The 20882-nt window shown below is 37.5% G+C and overlaps 3 protein-coding genes across 4 annotated transcripts; 1 reads left to right on the top strand and 2 right to left on the bottom strand.

Moving 5' to 3' along the window:
* Positions 1–707: 707 nt before the first annotated feature.
* Positions 708–5647, bottom strand: eif4e2 (eukaryotic translation initiation factor 4E family member 2). The gene is made up of 8 exons (XM_084120034.1): positions 5520–5647; positions 4265–4376; positions 4062–4196; positions 3841–3945; positions 3607–3759; positions 3304–3440; positions 1830–1904; positions 708–1709 (listed from the first exon to the last, which is right to left on the bottom strand). The coding sequence occupies exons 1-7, from the start codon at positions 5537–5539 to the stop codon at positions 1856–1858; spliced, it is 711 nt and encodes a 236-aa protein (XP_083976160.1). The 5' UTR covers positions 5540–5647; the 3' UTR covers positions 708–1709; positions 1830–1855.
* A 455-nt stretch (positions 5648–6102) lies between these two features.
* LOC311086647 (calpain-10-like) lies at positions 6103–17371 on the bottom strand. 2 transcript variants are annotated; one of them, XM_084119627.1, is made up of 13 exons: positions 17300–17371; positions 16310–16463; positions 15205–15336; positions 12597–12793; positions 12273–12499; positions 10752–10893; positions 9938–10104; positions 9549–9781; positions 9269–9468; positions 8381–8627; positions 7980–8176; positions 7638–7683; positions 6103–7128 (listed from the first exon to the last, which is right to left on the bottom strand). In XM_084119627.1, the coding sequence occupies exons 1-13, from the start codon at positions 17338–17340 to the stop codon at positions 7102–7104; spliced, it is 2010 nt and encodes a 669-aa protein (XP_083975753.1). In that variant the 5' UTR covers positions 17341–17371; the 3' UTR covers positions 6103–7101. The 2 variants fall into 2 exon arrangements, with proteins under 2 accessions (XP_083975753.1, XP_083975754.1); XM_084119628.1 differs by lacking the exon at positions 17300–17371 and adding an exon at positions 16769–16915.
* Positions 17372–17583: 212 nt separating this feature from the next.
* LOC311086648 (uncharacterized protein) lies at positions 17584–20251 on the top strand. Its single transcript, XM_084119629.1, has 2 exons — positions 17584–17614; positions 18198–20251. Exon 2 carries the CDS (start codon positions 18567–18569, stop codon positions 19923–19925), a length of 1359 nt encoding a protein of 452 aa, XP_083975755.1. The 5' UTR covers positions 17584–17614; positions 18198–18566; the 3' UTR covers positions 19926–20251.
* The last annotated feature ends 631 nt before the right edge of the window (positions 20252–20882 follow it).

Here is a 20882-nt window from a genome sequence, read left to right as displayed (position 1 = left end):
TATGTTGGCTCAGTGTGGGCCTCTGAATAAATTTGAGGTGTTTTTTCCATCTCAAGTATGAGCTCCATATTCTCCTATATCATATTATAACTGTGATACTCACAAATTGTTTTACATCATATTGTCTAAACGTTCAATAAACCCATTTAAAAGAAGAAAAAAAAAGTCAGGTTTTATAGGGTTAAATGTTCAATGCACTATTTTGTAAGACATATTTGTTTGTTTATAATTTAACACCATGCCAGCTTCCGTGGCTATTTTCATGATGGGAAATAGGTTAAAATATGAACAGAAAAAAATACTTTTTTTTTCCCAAAAGGTTTGTAAAGTTGATCTTTGATAATAAAAACAATCAACTACTAAATCTGGCCTCACTTAATTAAAATATTTTCAAATCAATCAACAAAATAGTAAAGAGTCCTAGAGGAATGAAAAGCATGAAATGATGCCAAAATATCGGACTCTTGCGTAAGGTGCCTAATGCAGGACCTTCACCCTTTAACAGACTTTTTAGTGTGGAGTGGCCTATTGGTAACAAAAATTTACTGGAAAAATATTTTGGATAGTTAAGGACCTCGGCTAAAAAAAATCCAGATTCAATCCCCAGTAAGTGGAAACTTTCTGAAATCAAAGTCCAGGTAGCATCAGTAGGGCTGTTCTTTAAATTATATTAGATGCAAAACCTACCAACAGAGTCACACCAGAGCTGAAAATTAGCAGCAGATGCATAATCAACATTTATTGCTATGATCAATCATACTTAAAAACAACCTTTCCTTTCCACTTTTTGTTTTTAATGTACCTCAAACACAACTGTCCAGCACCAGCACTGAATTTCAGGCAGTATAAAGCAGGTGTTGATACACAGCCCCCATTATCCCCCACATCAGTGCTTGTTAGTTAGCATGCCTGAATGATTTCTAAAACAGGGCTTGAAGTCCTACGAATAGAGTCGTGTCTCCAGTGTCGACTCCTCCAGCGGATGTTGAGCGATCTTGGAAATCAGTGTTTTGCAGGAGGCGAAGGCCAGGCACAGTGAATCAGGCAGCATGGCACCCATCCCTGGTAGGGCACTGTCCTTTGGGTTTACACTCACAAACTCAAGAGAAATAAAACGTTTGCCATTATAGATCTCTCCAAATACGCTTAGAAATATAATTCTTTTTTTTTTGTACAACAGTTCTATGTTAAAACAACTCAACACTGTAGCTAAAATACTGCACTATAGTAAAATATCCCCAACAATCTGCAACCTCATTGGTAAATAATGTGACCTAAATGATTCTGTCTTCCTGCTCGGGCCATCTTCACGAGACTTTATTATTAAGATGATGATTCAGGTAAACGTGACTGTACTACACAAAGGCATGTTGTTTTTCTTTTTGGAAAACGGTGGCAGTTTCCAGCCATTAGTTCACGTCACAGTGGCTGAACTGTTCGGTCCCGCTCTGATAGCTCAGCCTAATGGCCGACTGGAAAACATTCGTTCGCATGTTGATGATTCGGCTCCGTCTTCATCTGTGAGAGTTTTCAGGTGATGTGGTGTTTGGATGATTATAAAAACACAAGCCAGAAGTCTTCAATAGTAAAAATGTCTCATGCTGACTCTTTTCATGACGTCCCTTTCGTTTTTTCCTTTTAAAAACAGATCGATTTCAGGTTATCCTCCTTGGAAATGTCCTCTTCCGTGGGAAAATGAACTTGATAATCTAGATGAGGAGAAAAAAGTAACACTTTTACACAGTGATGAACATGATGGGAGTGAATGTAAAATCTCCTAATGAGAACTGAGCAGTTCCAGTGAGTGATTGTGTGTCGTGAGTTTATACCCGTCACACACTCTCCGGATGAAAAACTAGCGGCCTCCACTTGCGTTCACCAGACCATGGAAATCCTCCCAAGCTCTAAAAGATCACACACACAACATATAAATTAATACTATCAAGTATATCGATACTACAAATAAAACAATAAAAAAAACAGGATTTTTTTTTAAACTAATGCATAATTTGACTTAAAACTAGTAAATTTATGCATCTAAAAGATATATGGTATGATGGTCACATGACAAGCTTTATGCACAGTTTACTTTAGTTGCACCGCCTCTACTGCCGTGACTACGATACAGCCATTTATTTTTTTCAAGTTGCGTGCGACGGTCGTTTAAATAAAGTCGTTAAAAAAAGTTGTGCGAACAAATGATCCTGCAGTTGCTGTTGCTGACTATTTAAATCTAGTGGGTTTGGTGTCTCGTGTAGCAAATCCAATGACGCTGGTAGTGATGAAACTCTCTCTGACCAATCAGTGACCTGCACTGTTTACACGTCACATTTCAGTATCGGTACGGCTTGTTTGGAACCTCAACCGAGGTGGTACTAAAAAAAGTACTAGGTATTAGGTACTGTACACAGTGGAAAGCTTACGAGCCATACTAAGCAGTGATTTTGCCCACTCTCCCCTATATAACTCTATATTTATTGTAACTGATAGACTTATAACAGTTTTTACTATTTAATACTTTATCCACATACACTACCATTCAAAGGTTTGTGGTTGATAAGATTTGTTTTTATGCTTTTGAAAAAAGTATTATGCTCACCAAGGCTGTATTTATTATAAAACAAAACAAAAAAACAGTAATATTGTGAAATATTACAATTTAAAATAATTGTTTTCTATTTTAATATATTTTAAATGTAAAATTCTTGTGATGGCAAAGCTGAATTTTCAGCATCAGTCTTCAGTGTCACATGATCCTTCAGAAATCATTCTAATAAGATGATTTAATGCTCAAGAAGCATTTCTTATTATTATCAATGTTGAAAACAATTGTGATGCTTCATATTTTTATGGAAACCATGATATAAAAATGTTTTTCTGGATTCTTTGATGAATAGAATTTTTTTATCTAAAATAGAATTTTTATCTAAACATTTATTTAAAATAGAAATCTTTGGTAACATTATATTATCGGTAACACTTTATTTTACAGTGTCCTTGATACATGTTACATGTACTTACCATAGTAATAACAGTAAATTATGCATAATCACATGCAACTAACCCTCAACCAAACCCTAACCCTACAGTAAGTACATGTAGTTAATAAAAATTACTCAGTACTTAAATATATAATTACACTGTAACAATGACACCTTAAAATAAAGTGTAACCTAAATCTCTTTACTATCGCTTTTAACCAATTTATGCTTGCTGAATAAAAGCATTACATTTTTTCAAAAAACAAAACACTTACTGAGCCCACTTTTTTAAACTGTAGTGTATAATGTGTGTGTGACTCACTTGATGCTGTCCGTGTGTGTTTTGTACTCCATAATGGTGTTAGGAGGCAGGTTGAGGACTCTGCGTAAAGTGTCTCTAATGCGAGCAGTGGTGGCCTGGTCACTGGCTGTCTTATTCCAGATAGAAATGATATCCTCCTTCAAACAAACACAAATATTTATTCAATACAGAACATTGTTATTCTGATGTGTTTACTGGCGCGAGGGCGGGACAACCTGTCACTCATGTGAGATCATAGCAATAGCAAACCACAATGATCCAAGCATACAATCAATTCCCTTCCTACAAAGTAAACCGCAGTACCTGGAAGCGAACGGACACAACGGCCCCACAGATCTCCTCGCCCACCATGAACTGCTCACCCAGCATGGCCAAAATCAGATTCTCCCAGCAGCGTGACGCCAGGCCTTTACGAAGCCGAATGATCCATTTACCTCCACTCTTATTGGCATCATCCTATACAATACAATACAATAGAAATTCTATTATCTGTCATTAGAAAAGCTGCGTGCGTGCATGTAATCTGACCAAACTCACCTCCCACATGGGTTTGATTCCTTCCTTAAACAGATGGAAATCGCTGTGACCGGTCATATCACTCGGTCGGATCATGTGACTATAAAAACGCCAGAACTGCTCCACCTACAAACACAAAACAGCTGTTGAACTGTCAGTCATGTGATCTACAGTAAGGCAGTCTAACTGTGCATGTGTCTGAATGTTCAGTACATGTTCATGTGAGTTTGCATGCATGTTACCGAAGCAAAGCTGCCGATCTGTTTAATGTTCTGTTCGTAGCTCTGTGTGCTGGCCGGCCGTCCCGGTGTGCGGCGAGAATACCAGAACGAGTAGTTGTACTGAAGAGGGTGTTCGCCGGCCCCTGGGACCACCGCCTGCAGAAGTGGAGCACAGTTATCCACTGTTAATTCCTGCTCTGTCTGTCTGCCATCCAGCTACATACCTTTCTCTTGGTAGTGTTTGAGTCTTTCTCCTCTTCGTCATTTTTTTCCTTCTCCCCGTCTTTCGGTGAGCAGTTGTCCTGGTCGTGATCTCCACTGTCATCATCTTTCAGGCTTAAATGGAGACAAAACCCTCAATTTCACTCAAACACAATGTGTTATTTATACTGTGGCTTCAATCAGAACAATAATACATAATTCAATCAGGAACTAAAGCACATGCAGTGGCTTCCAACTGAAAAGAAGACAACTTAAAACTATATATATATATATATATATAATATATAAATATATATGGATATATATATATATATGAGTATATACACTTTATTTACATGTACAGTAGTCAACATTTGAAGTGAATCAAAAAAGTTCATCAAAGTTGTCCTAAGACAAGAACGGGTATTGTTCAAAATGCATGTATAACTTTGATGAAAGGTTTTGATCCACTTTGTATGTTGACTACTGTATAATAATCACATTTACATTGTACGCTTTTAAAAAAGTACCATGAAAGTTTTTTTTGGAGAAACATATACATGTATTTCAGTGCCATGGTACTGCTACTGTACATTTTATAACATCCTATAATAACCACTGTACTTTCCTGAGGATGTTATAATCGTTATATTTATTACTCAGAGGACAGAGGCCATGTCTGAGTTTACAGAAACAGACTAAACTCTAAACTAGACTTGAACCTGCGCTTATAATGCTCAGTGGTTGAGCATGAAAAGTTTGCATACATAATAAAGTACGCTGGTTTTGTAACAGATGATTATCTACTGTAGTTTTGTGTTCACGTGTCATGTATAGCGTGTTTCGCGTATGCACAACGCCTCGCATGTTTATAAGCAGCCTACAGCCCCACATGTCATTCCAGCAGGCTGAAGAGTTTGAGCCCGGGTCGCAGAGCACCTGCCCCCGCTGCTCACACACACACGCCCAACCCGGTGATCCGTCCTCGGCCTGGAGGCCCTGCGTCTGTGCACGCAGAACTGCCTCGTTAAGAGGAGATTTGCATGCAGCATTCACCGCGTGCATTAAAACACAATCCATCTGGACACAAAAACGTAGGAGTCCAATCATGCAACTAAACATAGTGACCTCCCAGCCCATGCCAAAGCTTCTAGACACACCTCTTTTTCCCCTCTCCCTTTTCTCTCTCTCTACGTTAAAGAGACTCTCGAAACGCATGCGTTTGCATTCACGCACAACTAACCCCCGCAAGCGTGCTGCGTTGTTTTTATTACTCACGCGTCAAATTTGTTGTTCATTATTTTCTAGGTGAGTGTCTATATCCGCTCTCGCGACGGCAGCCCCGTCAATTCCGCAGCAACGGCGGCGCGCACTAGTGGTGGTGGCGGGCGCGCGCATAGTACCGTGGTGGGTGACGCGCACGCTGTTCACATGGTGAATCTGTATTTTTTTGCAGAGTGGGACTGTGAATCTATAAACTTATAAACAAATAAACTTGTTGGTGGATAATTAATGTAAAAAAAAAAAAGGTTGGCTAAAGTTTATAATGAAGCATTTTCACCACAATGACAGTAGGCCTACATAATAAAAAAAGTAAAACCTTTTTTTGCTTATATATATATATATATATATATATATATATTAAGAATTTAATAATGGTCAAGTAATGCTATGTACTGTAATGTTGAGCATGCGGAGTCACTGGGGAATAGATGCTAAATTTTCTTTTTACATAAAATGAATAAAAATGAGTTGTTTATTCAAGAAAGTTGTATAGACGTCTCATTTATATGCAAGCAAAATAATTCTATTTGTTTTAAGAATGATTTGCAAAGCATTCAAATAAAGTAGGATTCAAGTATTTAAATTCAAAATAATTTAATGAATATTGCTATACATATAATAGACACGCACAGGAGGAGGAAAGGGTCACAACAGTATTTGAGTCACATAGCGAGTCATTGTGCAGTGTGTTCCAAGGGCTGGATCAGGGCGGCAGTGACGCCGCAAGTTCATCACTAGTGCGGCACTAACAGGCCTGCGGACCCTCTCACACACACACACAATTAGTGCTCACAAAGGCCGACGGGGCAGCGCCTGTGTGAGGGGCTCCAACTCTGCGGCACACTTCAGAGAGAGCTGGAGCTTCAGTAGAGCCGCACACCCTTTATTCAATCAATGTCTACCCTTCTTTTGCCAATAATACCCCCATATTTATTCATCCTCTCCATCCTTGTTTTTCTAACGACCCCTGGTTCCTTTTGCTTTTCTCTCTTTCTGATCTATCACAGTAATCTTAAATATCAAGTAATACAAATTTTAGCTGTAAATCCAACAAAGTGTTTACTGAATAACCACATGGTAATGCCTGTTTTTAGATAATCTAGTAAACGAAACACTCAAAAATAAAAGGTACTTCTAATTTGATTATTTTCACCTTTGCTTTGGACAAAAACCAAAAGATAAGATCATTAATCATAAATCTGTGATCATTCACAATAAATAAATACATTACATTACAGTTTTAACAATAAAAAAAATATTACAATAATTTTATAAAATGTATCGTTCCAACACAAAATTCTGTCCACATTCGAAGCCGTCACACACACACACATCAGTGAATGCTATATTAATAGGCCAAGAATCCTTGCGACCATTGTGACAAATCCCTACATGTTATATACCATGATTTATCCTCTGCCGATGGCTTTTGGTAGTTGTTTGAGGGGAGTGATGTGCACCAGTGGCTCCCATTAGAGATCAGCCCAGTGGACGAGGCTATGCTCGGGCTTCATGCCACACACCCTCTCGTGAGATTTCATCTCAACATGGGCATCTGATCCACCTCCCCAGACTGTCATCTCATCACAGAGATACAGGAGACCTGTGAGAAGAGGGATATTACAAAACTAATGGTACATGAAACTACTTGTGGAGAGCAGTGGAAGTAAAACAAAATATAGAACTGTCATTACAGAAACGGTACAAACAATTAAGCAAATAAGTAGTTATTTAGCAGGCTGAGGGGGAGGGGAGGGGGGAACATGTATAAATACATGTTAATATTATTCATATTTAATAATACATTACAACTAAACATATGAAAAAATTTATCTATATCTCAAGTGAATTTTCAACTAAAGTGGGTTTTATTTATTTTTCAAATTGAGGAACCATTGTTTCCAAGTAAATTCTAAATGTTTTATGCACGACATATAAGTGTAAATCTAGTTTAAAATAATTGTCATTCATAAATGTTATTTATGATGATCTTCTGCAAAATCATTGCTAATGCATTATATATTGATTTATATTTTGCACTATTCCTAGCTAAAAGCTCATGGCTTGAATGTCATCTGAACATGAGTGTTAAATGAGCTGAAAGACTGTTACCTCCTGCACAGCATGGCCCAGAAGCTCTTCACTCTGCATTGCTTTCCTGAGGAGGTCGACAACATTAGTACTTCACCAAATCAGAGCCAAAGATTTACATCTCAATGTCAACCAGCAACACTTTCTTAACGTAAAGAATTTCAACAGTGTTTCTCAGAAATCGCTTACTGCACCTTTAAGGGACATGGTTCTTGAAAAAATAAGAGATGGGAAGAAAAAATAAATGTCAATGCTTTTGCGTTCTTGATGTGTTCAAGAAAAAGCATTGATTTTTCCACCAATCTCATTTTTTTTTTCATTGCCATGTCTCTCTGTACTATAGAGTGTAGGCAGAGTGCTTACCGGTGTATCCTGCGTAGAAGAGTAAGCGTGAAGTGAGCACTGAGATCCGGCTGGTAGGTGGAGGGAATTACGACATACTCGCCCGGGGGAAGATGGCAAAACACACTGACCTCCTGGGAGTGGGCATGAGGTACACAACTAACCACAGGACACATGGAACCAGGGGTTAACAGGGAGCCAGAACCACCGGCAGGTACCTGGACACCAAAGGCATACCAAAAAAGGAATTACTATTAAATGTTAGACACTTACACCTTACTAATACTAAATTACTATATCATTACTAAAACAATTATGATTAGAACTGAACACTTTTAGCACAATAAACACACTTTAGCTTTTAAGCAGTTTAGTCGTATCATAAATGCCTTAAAACTTACTAGAAATGAATAATATCTGACCTTATAAATATGAAAGCCGATGGCATGGAGAGCATTCTCTGGCCTGTTTTGGTGAAGAGTGACCCTTACGTTGTTACCTCCAGGGTCATAGGTCACAGTAAGGGGTATACGGGGGTTTTGTCCATGTGTGGCGAAGTTGCGACTTCCTCCAGCAGTAAAACCAACAGACCAAGAGCCATGAGAGCTGACGGTTTCCCACTCGCCCTCTGAACAGTGCTGAAGAGGAGGAGGAGTTGATTTCATCACACTGGAGAGAAAAACACAGACATTTTAAACCAATAAGATGGCTTTATTGCATCAAATCGCATATGTAGATGCAGTGTGAATATGACCACTAATAATTGGTGTTATTATACAGTATATTTACACAGTACTGTTCAAAAGTTTGGGGTCTGTAAGATTTTTTAAAAGAAATAAAACATTTTATTCAGCAAGGATGCATTAAATTGTTCAAAAGAAACAGTAAAGACATTTATATTGTTACAAAAGACTTATATTTCAAATAAATGTTGTTCTTTCAAATAAATGCTGTTCTTAAATGTTTCTTAAACACCAAATCAGAATATTAGAATGATTTCTGAAGGATCATGTGACACTGAAGACTGGAGTAATGATGCTGAAAATTCAGCTTTGCATCGCAGGAATAAATCACATTCTGTAATCTATTAAAATAGAAAACACAAAACAGTGATTTAAAATTGTAATAATACTTCATAGCTTTTTACAGCATTTCTGATGAAAAAAAAAAAGCAACCTCGGTGACCATAAGAGACTTCTAAATAAAAAAATAATAATAATAAATAAGAGACTTCAGATAAACAAATATTACTGACACCAAACTTTTGAACTGTACAAGGAGTTCAATCCAGTGTGTCTTTGAGCAGTGACCTGAGAGAGGTAGAGCAGGAAGAGTGAACTCTCAAGAGGAAGCGGCCCTCGGCTCCCTGCAGGAAGGTACTGGGCACCAGCAGGTAAAAACCAGGATTCAGGTGAGTGTCTACAACCACTTCCCGATCATACGCGTGTGTGTGTGACACAAGCGGAGGCTTGTTCAGTGTCCGCACCAGGTTAAAGTGTTTCTTCTCCACCTAAAACATATTATATATCACATATGACATAATGTAATATGTTCAAGCACTCAAAAAAGATTGTTTTGTGATTCTCTAACCTTCCACACATGTATTGCAATGGCCTGGAGGTGTGGATGCTGCTGAGTGCCGCCCTCTGCTGGCGGTTCAGGACGTCCGTACTGAAGCAAAGACAGCAACACTTCTCCTCTCTCGCACACTTTCAACCAGAACTTAGGGTTGCTGATGAAAGTGCTGTTGTTACGGCAACCGCCTGCAGAGTGACCTTTGACCCAGCGACCTCCAATCTGGTGGCTGTGGGTTAGAAAGCTTCCTACATGAAAGGAAATATAGTACCACATTAATATAAATATTAAATAAATGTCTACCTTTATTATTTTTAAACCTTCAAATGATTCACTAGATATATAATTTATAAGACAGCGAAGGTCTGGTGATGTAAATGCTCTCAAGAACGTATAGCCAATACCTGTGTAGATGCTTTGGAGGTGTCCAGCAACACTGATGGGATAGCCCACCGTGACCTCATCAAATTCCTGCTGGAATTCTGTCACGTCCATCCAGAATTCCCCCTCTGCTGTGCGGCGCAGTAAAGCCTGAGCGCAGGAGGCCTCCAGAGAAGCCCATCCTGATCCGCTGTCGAGAGAGACCGACAGAACCCGTCAGACAGAAGCAGCCTTTCCAATATCGCCAACATATGTGTATGATCGTTCCAAACAAATGACCACCAATATGTTTAAAAAAAAAAAAAAACATAGTAGGTTTTCTAGAGACAATCTAAGTAAATACTTTTTATAATTTAACAACTCTAAAATAATTATTTCAGACCGGATTATTCATTAACCACTAATTTTAAAGAAATAACGTTTAAAAAATAACATTTTAGTGGAAAAAAAATATTGTTAATTCTCATTTTTTTCTTCAATAATATTATAGTTTTGATTAGGTCAGGTTGCATTCAGTCTAATCACAAAAGTTTAAATAGTTCAATGCATCCGAAGCTCAAATAGGCACAACATATGATCATTATTGCACACTTTCGGCCTGTCCCTGTCAATGGCCCACACAGCACTGGAGTTAATAATAAAAGTAAAATAAATGCACATTTCTATGAAGAACTTTATTATCTTGTTAGTTAAGTATGTTAAATCAATCCACACAGATATGAGATATTTACAATTATAATAACAAATCTATTTATAACACATATAAGGTATTTAGCACACAAAATCAATGTAAAAATGGACTAGTATGTGATCATTCAGCATTTTTTCCCTCCACACCTCTTCCTCCACACCCCGGCCCAGCTCCTCCTCCCCCAGGGGTTTCTTATCCTGATCAGCTCCACTTGTTCGCCTGTAGTCGTTGTCACATTTGTCCACTCCACCACACTCATGGCGTGGAACTGGCCAAGCTCTGGGACACCTGCAGAGAGACAGAGAACAGACCCATTACTAGAGCTAATACTGTACATCATACCTGACTGAACTGGGCAAAAAGAGACTCATGTACATTATACCTCCTTATAATACATCTTATAATGTACCTGGCTCGCAGATCATTTTTTCCATTGTTATTGCATAAATGAATACTGCAATATTTCTCACCTCTTTTCTCACTGAAAAACAGCAAGGCATGCTATCAAAAATACTTCTATGTGAAACTTCTATAAGGAAGAAACACCTTCCTCTAAATATTTCCTGTGGTATTTTGTGAAAGATTTTCTGCCAATTGTAAAATCGCCAACAAAAAATTCAATGTATAAATTAGGGACATTGTAAAATCTGTTAACCAATAACTATTGCTGTTATAGTCTATAATCACTCCCAAATAGTGTTGTTATCGATAGTTGAAAAAGTGTTTTGTTAATTGAAATAAAATAAACATTAACTGAATTTAAATAAACTATTGAAAAATAATAATAAAATTAGAAATGCTGCCTTGGCAACTAACTGAAATAAAATATGCTTAAGTTGAAATAGCCTACTAAAACTGAAAAAAAGGAAAGAAACTGAAATATTTTTTTAAAAATATATAAAAATTACAAAAACACACAACAAAATGACTAAAACTTAAACTAACATTAAAATGAAAACTGAAAATATAAAAATAAAATCTAATGCAAAATATTTTTAAATACTTTAATTCCATAGTACAGTAATAATACTATAATAACACTGCCTGGCTGTGTCAAACAACAGTTACTTGTTTGTCACTTAAAGTCACATTTATTTATATAGTGCATATCAAAGCACACAATATAATTTATATCAAAGCAGCTTCACGATAATAAACAGGAAAATGACAGTGTTCATGTTGCAAAACCATCAATTATTAAATGAAATTTCAGCTGTTAAGTATCTCTACAGAAGGCAATAGCATCATTTTTCAGCTCAATTTAGTTCAATTTTGTTTCAGGTTGGTTCAATAACTGTCAGTTGCAAGTTACTGTGCGTTCACACCGGCGAGCTCCGGCGAGGGCGGCGCGGCGCATCTTGGATGGTGAGAGTGGCGAAGAGAGTTGAAGTCAGGTCAACTTTATGGTAATAAGCTATGACGCGGTTCGGCGGCAACCAATCAGAATGTAGAAGTCCTCCGCCTGAGAGGATTCCAGAGAACGCAATCCTGTAAACATTGGTCTTCTTCGTTCTACGTCAGAGCATCCCCGAATCTTTCTCCGGCGTCGTTGGCAGGGTGGCAAGAGCGAATTTTGCCGCTCTCGCCGGCGGCGGTGTGAACGTACAGTTAGAGTCAACATCCAGCTCAATTAAATCTAAAATTCTGTGGTTACTTTTCTGTCTCACCTGTGGAGGCGCTGTGAACACAGCAGCTGATGGCACATCGCTCCTTCAGCTCCAGTGAGAGTTGAGATAGACTCGTCCCGTTAGCGGTGTGTTGAATCTGGGTGTCGTTGGACTGTGGAGATGACTCGGCCCCTTTTAGACTCCATCGTACCGCTATGGTTCCACTCAAGTCCACCATTGCCTCACATACTTGGCCTGCCCACAAACGCTCATATGAACCATGCAGCCTAGCATGGAGAACAGTTGCCAACACTTCAATTATTATGATTTGGTCTTAGTTAAAACATCAAAATTATATTTTATAATCTTTTTACCAGCACTTACTTGGCATATGCTTTCTCCAAAAGTGCTACCCAGAATGCCCTAGGGCTCTGGCATCGTGAGAAGCAGAGAGTGTCATTGATACAGGGCAGCCGGTCATCCACTCGTACCTCTATCCAATGCCCGTTCCTCCAGAACCGAAACCGGAACTCACCGTGATAAGCACAGTCGCCCCACAAAGGCTGTTCCGGTGGAAATACCTGATAACAAACACAAACACACATAAAAATACACCATTGAGCACATTCAGTTAAAAGTCTTTGCATGATGTTGTGAAATAAACAACACACAGCAGTGTTGTCATAATGTTTAAGAATAAGTCTAATGTGTGAAATATGATTGAATGCTAACACACTCTTTAAACTAGAACCTAGAATCTTTAAACTCATATTTGTGTGCTGCAGAGAAGATGTAGATGAGCTGGTGTATTTAAATAACTGAATAATAGAGTGAAACAGTGCCCGTCCACTTTTTTAGCAGCTTTGGTTCCATAAGTATCTTCCAGAACCTAAATTATACTACTAATCCATATGAATTGAGTGTAAGAATTTTATGAAGAGACACAATCGTTTTATATGATGAACATCTAAATCTAATTTTTTATTCACGTATAAACATTCATCAACGCACACATGAGTTGTGGTAAACGGAAGATCAAGCATGTTTGCTTAGCGTGCGAGAACCAATGAGGTTCATTCTTGTGTTATGCAGCACGTTTGAGTTTCCGCAAGAACCAGAGGGGTTTGTTCTTGGGTGTCAAGCTGGTTCAGTTGAGCTTCTGTTTATGTTCGCTGATCAATGTTTAAATGTGAATAAAAGCCTAAATTAAATCTGCTCATCAAATAAAGCGATCAAGTTTCTTCAGAAAATTTGGACAAATCAGGTTTCATTAAAAATATCTTCATTTGTGTTTCGAAGATAAACGGTCTTACGGGTTTGAAACAACATAAGGGTGAAACATTAATGACAGAAGTTTCATTTTTGGTTGAACTAACCCTTTAAAGGTACAGCAGACTGTAGGGAGCATTGCGGAATGTAGGTTTTATTTCCAGTTATGGCAAAGGTCTGACACAGACTTTATAAACACAAGCCTCGTCTGAAAGGGAAGTGGGAGGTGTTGCTGTAATTTTTTGTAATATATTCACTATAACTCACAGGTAAAGTTTCGAATATAATTCTTTTGAAGTGATAGTGCTTTATTAATCACTATATAGTGTAAGTGATAAATCCCACTTGACATTTGTGCTGGCTACTGTATACAGGCGATCAGGGGACCATACAGACTTTATCAAAGAATTTGCTGATTTTCAATCAGAGTTAGTAATGGCTGCTGATAAAGTCCTAACTGTTGGGGATTTTAAGAACATAAATTAAGACATATGCTCTCAATGACAAATGCAGAAAAGTTAGATTATATTAGATGCTCTAGGCTAGATTATTGTAATGCTCTACTGGGTGGTTGCCCTGCATGCTTAATAAACAAACTCAAGCTGGTCTAAAACACAGCAGCTATAGAGTTCTTACTAGAACCAGGAAGTATGACCATATTAGCCCGGTTCTGTCAACACTGAATTGGCTCCCTATTAAACATAGCATACATTTTAAAATATTTCAAATTACTTACAAAGCATTAAATGGATTAGCTCCCCAGTACTTGAGCGAGCTCTTAACGCATTATAGTCCTTCACATCTATTGCGATCTCAAAATTCTGTCTAGTTGATAATACCTAGAATATCAAAATCAACTGCTGGCGGTAAATCATTTTCCTATAGAGCACCAAAACTCTTCCTAACACTGTTCGGTAAGCAGACACACTCAGTCAGTTTAAATCTAGATTAAAAACTCTTTAACCAGGCATACACATAACATCAATTTCTATTATTCAAATCATGTAAAATAATTGTTAAGCTGCATACATTAGGTCAGCCGGAACCAGGAACACTTCCCAGAACACCTGATGTACTCATTACATCATAAGAAGAATGGCATCTAGGCAAATATTAGTCTCTTTGTTTATCCAGAGGTTTACCGTAGTCAGCTGATCCGGGCCGTAACTGTACAGATGAAAATGTTGTGAAAATTATTCCCGTTCCACGGAAATTGCTATAAATGCTGTATTATTCATGCCAGACAAGTAATTGGCAATGTAATTTTGTAAAGTTAGACTACGAGCCTGTGCACATACGCATTTAAACATGCATGTCTATATACTAAACACATAATACGCATGTGCATGCCATCACCTCGTTTTCAATATCTTGCACTTTGAAACCTATTTTAAAGTTTGCGTTCTTCTCAGGGCCCCAAAATGCCATTGTTGTGTAAATGAACGGCCAGAGCGTTTTCAACATTTCTGTTTTCAGTTGAAAACGGTGTCGTGTAAGTGGCCCCTAAGTTAATTACTAATGATTTTAACAAAGGAAATGAATCAATCAAAAAATTACTTAAGCTGGTCAATAATTTTTTCTACAGCTGCGGTACAGCCAAAACTATTTTTGTTGCATTAATTTCCTATTATCACTGTAAAGCTGCTTTGATACAATCTCTATTGTAAAAAGCACTATATAAATGAAGGTGACTTGACTTGACATTAAACATGACACTGTTCACCTTGTTCAGAAGATGCTGGTTCTTGAGTAACATGGAGCAGGCACAGAGCAACCAGCAGTCTCCCAGAATGCCTTGCTTTGGGTGGGCCTTCACAGGGTCATCGGGAAAGAGCTGAGGCTGCTTGCAGATGTCCTGGGAGATATGCAAGGAAAAGTATTGTAAAGCCAGTTTGTGACGATATGTATTGTTGTAGACGTAGACCCAGTTAATTCTCTTAACAAGTGCAATTTTTTTACCCCATATGCTTATGCATTTCCAATTGAAATAGCATGTTTTGGACATATCGAAGGGCTCATCTCACTTCTTTGTTAAATGTTTGCAATATGCAAAAGATAATTGTGTCAATATTTAGGAGTACTCTATCACAGATAGTCTTAAAAGTAACCCACTAAAAGCCACAAAACTTTATTTTAATATCGTGGAGTCTTAAAAATTGTGACAGACAGCAAGCTATATAAAAGTCAGTTCTTATAAGACTACATGTGTGTTTACTGGAAACTAATGAAAGAATAACTGACGGTGCAGATATAGTGCACTCAAACGGTTTCGGACACAGCTTCACTCCCTCGGTCAGAATCGAGGGAGTGAGGGTCTATCCTTTAAAACTTCCCTCATCCACTTCACAAAGTGTGAGTCCGGCGGTTATGTAGAGAGGTTTAGATAAAGAGGTTTGAGTGATTAATTATCAGCATCTGACCTGACGAAAATGTATTTATTCAATGTTGTCCACATTATATTTAATCTGCAGCAGCATTGTGAACTTTTGTAAAGATAAGTTTAGCATTTAACTTTTAAATGCCTCATTATATTCAAATTGCAAACACATGAGAAAGAGTCTCCACATAAAAGACTGGCAGATCAACGTGATACAACATTTCTCTCCGAAACGGTTGGAAATTAAATTAGATTGAATGAAGGATTTTGACTGTGACAAGATGATTGGCATGGCAGTTTAAAGTGACAGCATGCATGTAACTAAGCGATAGAGCTGCCCGTTAAAGATGATGAAGTAGTATGTCCCAAAGCTTACCTAGTTTTTTGTTACACATTTAAAAGTATGTATTTTTTCTTCAAAAAAATTGGGACGCAACATAAAGCATGTTACCTGTGGGCGGAGCCAAAATACATCACCCAATAGTTTGGAGAGGGGCGTGGTGTAATCACAGAAGACTGAGGAATCATCAGCTGGAAAGTCCGGGTCCACAAAAATTGCATGGTGCTCAGTCTCTGTCTCCATGGCAACCAGAGCAGCTTCACTTCTGATAGACACGCAAGCAGTAACAATCACAACTGTGATAATCTGAGCATGCTGTGCGTTTTAAGACTAAAATACATCTAAAAAGCTGTCGTATACAGTAAGACCATTATCATAGCTTCGCTGACTTATGCATATGTGATATATTGAAAACTAATTTGTCCTAAATGACAGTTTAAAGTTGCGACAGTGGTGTTAAAAACGGCTTTTAATGGGAATTTCGTATCTTCAAAAACTGCTTCAGTGACGAACATGTTCAGATATCAAACATCAGAATCAGCATCATAATCATAATTCATGCAGGCGTACCTTCTGGTCAGCTGGGTTGATAACGCAAAGAAATGCATCTAAATACAGTTTGATACATTTTGCAATTGCATGCCATTACTCTGAGGTAATTGAAACGCGCAAAGAAACAAAACACTGCACCACCATCCCATAACCGGAAGGACGCGCGCGCCGTGGACGGACAGCGCTGTCATCCGGGGCGGAGGCGGGAGCTGCAGCAAGAGCGCCCCCTACCGGATCTCTTCAGAACTACCATTAAACGATTCGCACTGCTGCTTATGTGCTTTGCTTTTTTCCTATTTCTTTGTATTTTAGCATTCTAATACGACTTTTCGGGGTAAATAAATCTCTAGTAAATCAAAACACTTCTTGATATTAATATGACATAAACAAAACAGTAAAAGAAAACACTAATGGCCTATGCGAGGAATAACGTTTAGTAGGCTATATGAATAGGAATTATTGGGTCTATTGGTGTTTCTGGGCAAATTTACATCGCGATAAACAACTTGAGAAATGACACAATAAATACATTCTGTTCAAATGATTTACCTTGATTTTCCTTTATTTTCTTCACACATCACAGGTCTCATATTTCAAGAATTCTTCACTGAGATGTTGTCTCTATATGGTAAAGACAACACTTTATTAGGCTATAGCAGAGCTATATTAATTATATTAATTATATTAATTATTATATTATTTTTCATTATGGTGAAAATGACTCTACAACTGACGGACAGTCTTACAGGCTCCAGGTCTGTTGCAGACACACCCTACTGTAAAGTACAGCCTCCTCCATACTGTATAAATAACACCCAAGAGATGTGAAGTATAGGCTCTTCCACTGAGGACCTTCAATCTGAGGTAGGATGTTTAAATTTAATGCTGAATATTAACAATATCTTCAAAGAGTTTAAAATCCATTCAGATTAAAAATATGATTATGAATTACGTTTACTGAATTTATTGAAATATTAACCTATAGGCTATTATATAAATATTAGCCTATATTTTAAAATATTAATTGGTCAAAATAAAGTTATTTAACTATTGAATTTATATTGTCAATGATAGGATACCAGTGTTAATGTGTTTTCGTCATTTAAAATTAAAGTTGATGTGTGTAGTAGTTGTTGATTCCCCAAAAAGTGTACACGGAGTGGCTCTGTCTATTTTTGATGAGTGTTCCAAATGGCTCTACACAGAAATGCAAAATGCACATTTAAGAACTTCATAAAAATGTAATACTGTAATAAAGTTCTATTGTTGATGTTGTTTAGTAGGTTATAAGCATTAAAATAGCAGACATTTTTGTTCAGATTGTATTACAATTTTAAATTCAATATAAAAATATATATTTTTTGCCATTATTAAATTGGTGGCTATCTTATAATCCAATTATATTAATGGCTTATGTTTGATTTACAATATTTTGTTTTTGATAAAGATTTTGCCATGGGTGCCATGAGACTCTGCTTCCTGCTCTTCTGCCTCTTCTTGGCGAGCGTCTCTTCTGTAAGAAAACTTAACAATATTGATGACTTGAAAAACACTGGCTATGGCAAGCCTTCTCCACGTCATGGACTCAAATTATTGCACTGGTTTGCTCAACAAGTGGATCAAAACAACAATATCAATTTTGATCCAAGTAGAGGTGACTATGGATTCCATGAGTTCAGAAATAGAGAGCGCATTCTTCCCTCACTTTCCGAAGATTACTGTTACTTTGAAGTTGGTAATCTAAACCAGGGGACTGGTTTGCCGGAGTTATCTGCATTCGGAAAGAAGACAGAACTACAGAAATCAGCAAAGTAACATGGACAGGCTCATTGTCTCTGTGGAACGAAACAGGCCACGGAGAATACTGAGAGTATTTATTACATCACATAACCCTGGCAGCAATGACTTCAATCCTTCTGACACTTATGAGATTGATCTTGAATTGATCTCGCAGATCAGACAACAATACAGAACAATGGATGGATGCAGTCAGTTTTTAAAATATATCATAATCAACTTTGGAAAACGAAATAAACGCTCACCCCCTTACCTGTGCAATACACATGAGGGAATTCAACTAGAGATTAAAACAACTACACAAGGTTACTCAAAACTTATATGGAAGAATATTCCTGATGACATCATGAAAAACAGTGTGTACATTGAAATTTGCCAAAACACTCCTTCCAGTGATCCTAATAAAGATCCTACGCAGGTCAGCAAAGATTATTTCAGGATTCATAAATCATCTGGGGCTAAAGATACTTCTGTCTCCCTGAATGCTGGTCTCCAACCCCGACTGCTACTGTACACGTCAAAGTTTTATTTTTTTTCGACTACAACATATATTTGGAATGGACCAGAGTTTGATGGAGCTAACAGAGTGATCCCCATCAGAATAAAGGGGATTGATGCTAGTCTGCAGCTCTATGCTGGAGACGGCTATGCCTGTGCTCGACTCTACATCAAGAAAACCTTCAGTGACTGGATGGACGTTCTCAACAACTCTTGGGTGGGGTTCTACAAAAGCTCACAAGATAAAAATAATGACTATTACAAATATCAGTATGCTGTGAAGTTTGCTAAAATTGAAGACGATAGCACAATGGATTATGTTATATACAAATACAAGTCAGGTTTGATTATTGCTCCTGGAGTTCAAATCCGCTTCTTTCTGGACAAAGAATATAACAATGTTTTAGCACGAACTACACCCTGGGAGAGTGATGAAAAAGTGACATCAACATGGGACAAAGGGAATCCTGAACTCTCATCTGCCTGGTCTTATCCAGAATTCTTTAACGAACCAGAGTTCTATGATGCTAACAATGTCCTCCCTGTTAAAATACAGACGTATGATGCTGGTCTGCAGCTCTTCACTCAAGACGGTAAAGCTTGTGCTCGGCTTTATATCAAGAAGACTTTCAAAGACTGGAAAAATACCTTCAAAAACTCATGGGTGGGGTTTTACATTAGTTCACAAAAAACAAATAAACAGAAGGACACATATCAATATGCTGTGAATTTTGAAAAGATGGAGGATGGAACCAAAATGTTTGATGTTTATCAGTACAAATCCAAATTAGCTATTGCACCCGGAGTACAGATCCGTTTCATGGAGGACAAGGGCTATGATAAAACATTAGTGAAAACTGAGGCCTGGAAGAGTGGTTAAAAACTCACTATAAATGAATAAGATTATGAAAAATAAATAAAAGCTTTAAAGCAGGATAATATCATTCTAACAATCTTATATGATTTGTAAGAATCTGCTGTCTGTGTCCTGATAATACTGTAAATCACAGATCTCTCTAATATACAGTATCTTCATTTGATATTAACAAAATAATTATTCTAAATGATATAAAATAATGTTAACAATAATCTTGGCATTTAAATCGTAAACATTATAAAATACAACATTTTATTGCAATGTATTAATGTGACATAACCTTACTCTGCTTGTTTTACTGATCAATTAAAATGCATCTATCCAATGAGAGTGAGTTAAGTCTGTGTCCTTGTTTGGATATCCCACTGGACAAAACTAAAAAACCAAAGGTAAATAACTGTATTTTCTCAAGCAGTGGTTATATATGTTGGTTTCAAAACCTGTTTTAAATATTGTTGTATTTTTTTTTTGTAAATTCCATAGTTCTAAAATTTGGGAAATTATGTCCCATACTATACAGGGGATACATTTAGTTTATTAATTGCAATATTTATTGACTTTATTTTTGTATTTACTGTAAGACTGAAAATACTGGTTGGGATCTGAGACAAAGGGCTCTGATAGCTAATTAACATTCGACCTCCCCCATGCAGGAAGTGAGGTTCACTTCCTCTCAGAAACAACGAAGAACTCACACAAGAACATGGTTTAATGTGAATATTTATCATTGACTGTATGTTTTTGGTGTCATTTGAAATGTCTCAAAGTGAGTGGTACAGATATCTCATATCCAGATAGATAAAATAAAAGGAAATAAGGTTTATAGAAGTTTAGAGAAAACTGGTCCAGATAATGCTACCCCCCTTTTGTTGAATAAGAAGCCATTTTGAGGGTGACCTCCCCCATCCCCCATGTCACCTGGTCAAGGGGATAAAGGAACGTGTGCTCCGGGTCTCTGGG

The sequence above is a fragment of the Abramis brama genome (assembly GCF_963993115.1).
Source record: "Abramis brama genome assembly, chromosome: 7".
NCBI classification, from domain to species: Eukaryota; Metazoa; Chordata; class Actinopteri; order Cypriniformes; family Leuciscidae; genus Abramis; species Abramis brama.
This window is presented reverse-complemented; position numbering and strand designations above follow the sequence as displayed.

Bases quoted from the DNA above. Each gene is read 5' to 3' on its own strand.
- eif4e2 (XM_084120034.1), bottom strand. From the start codon at position 5,539: ATGAACAACAAATTTGACGC. The intron at 4,197-4,264 runs GTATGTAGCTGG...CCACTTCTGCAG, and splicing joins CAAACACTACCAAGAGAAAG to GCGGTGGTCCCAGGGGCCGG. The intron at 1,905-3,303 runs GTGAGTCACACA...GTGATCTTTTAG, and splicing joins ACACACACGGACAGCATCAA to AGCTTGGGAGGATTTCCATG.
- LOC311086647 (XM_084119627.1), bottom strand. From the start codon at position 17,340: ATGAGACCTGTGATGTGTGAAGAAAATAAAGGAAAATCAAG. The intron at 12,500-12,596 runs GTAAGTGCTGGT...TCTCCATGCTAG, and splicing joins TTGGAGAAAGCATATGCCAA to GCTGCATGGTTCATATGAGC. The intron at 8,177-8,380 runs GTCAGATATTAT...TTTGGTGTCCAG, and splicing joins TCGGCTTTCATATTTATAAG to GTACCTGCCGGTGGTTCTGG.
- LOC311086648 (XM_084119629.1), top strand. From the start codon at position 18,567: ATGGACAGGCTCATTGTCTCTGTGGAACGAAACAGGCCACGGAGAATA.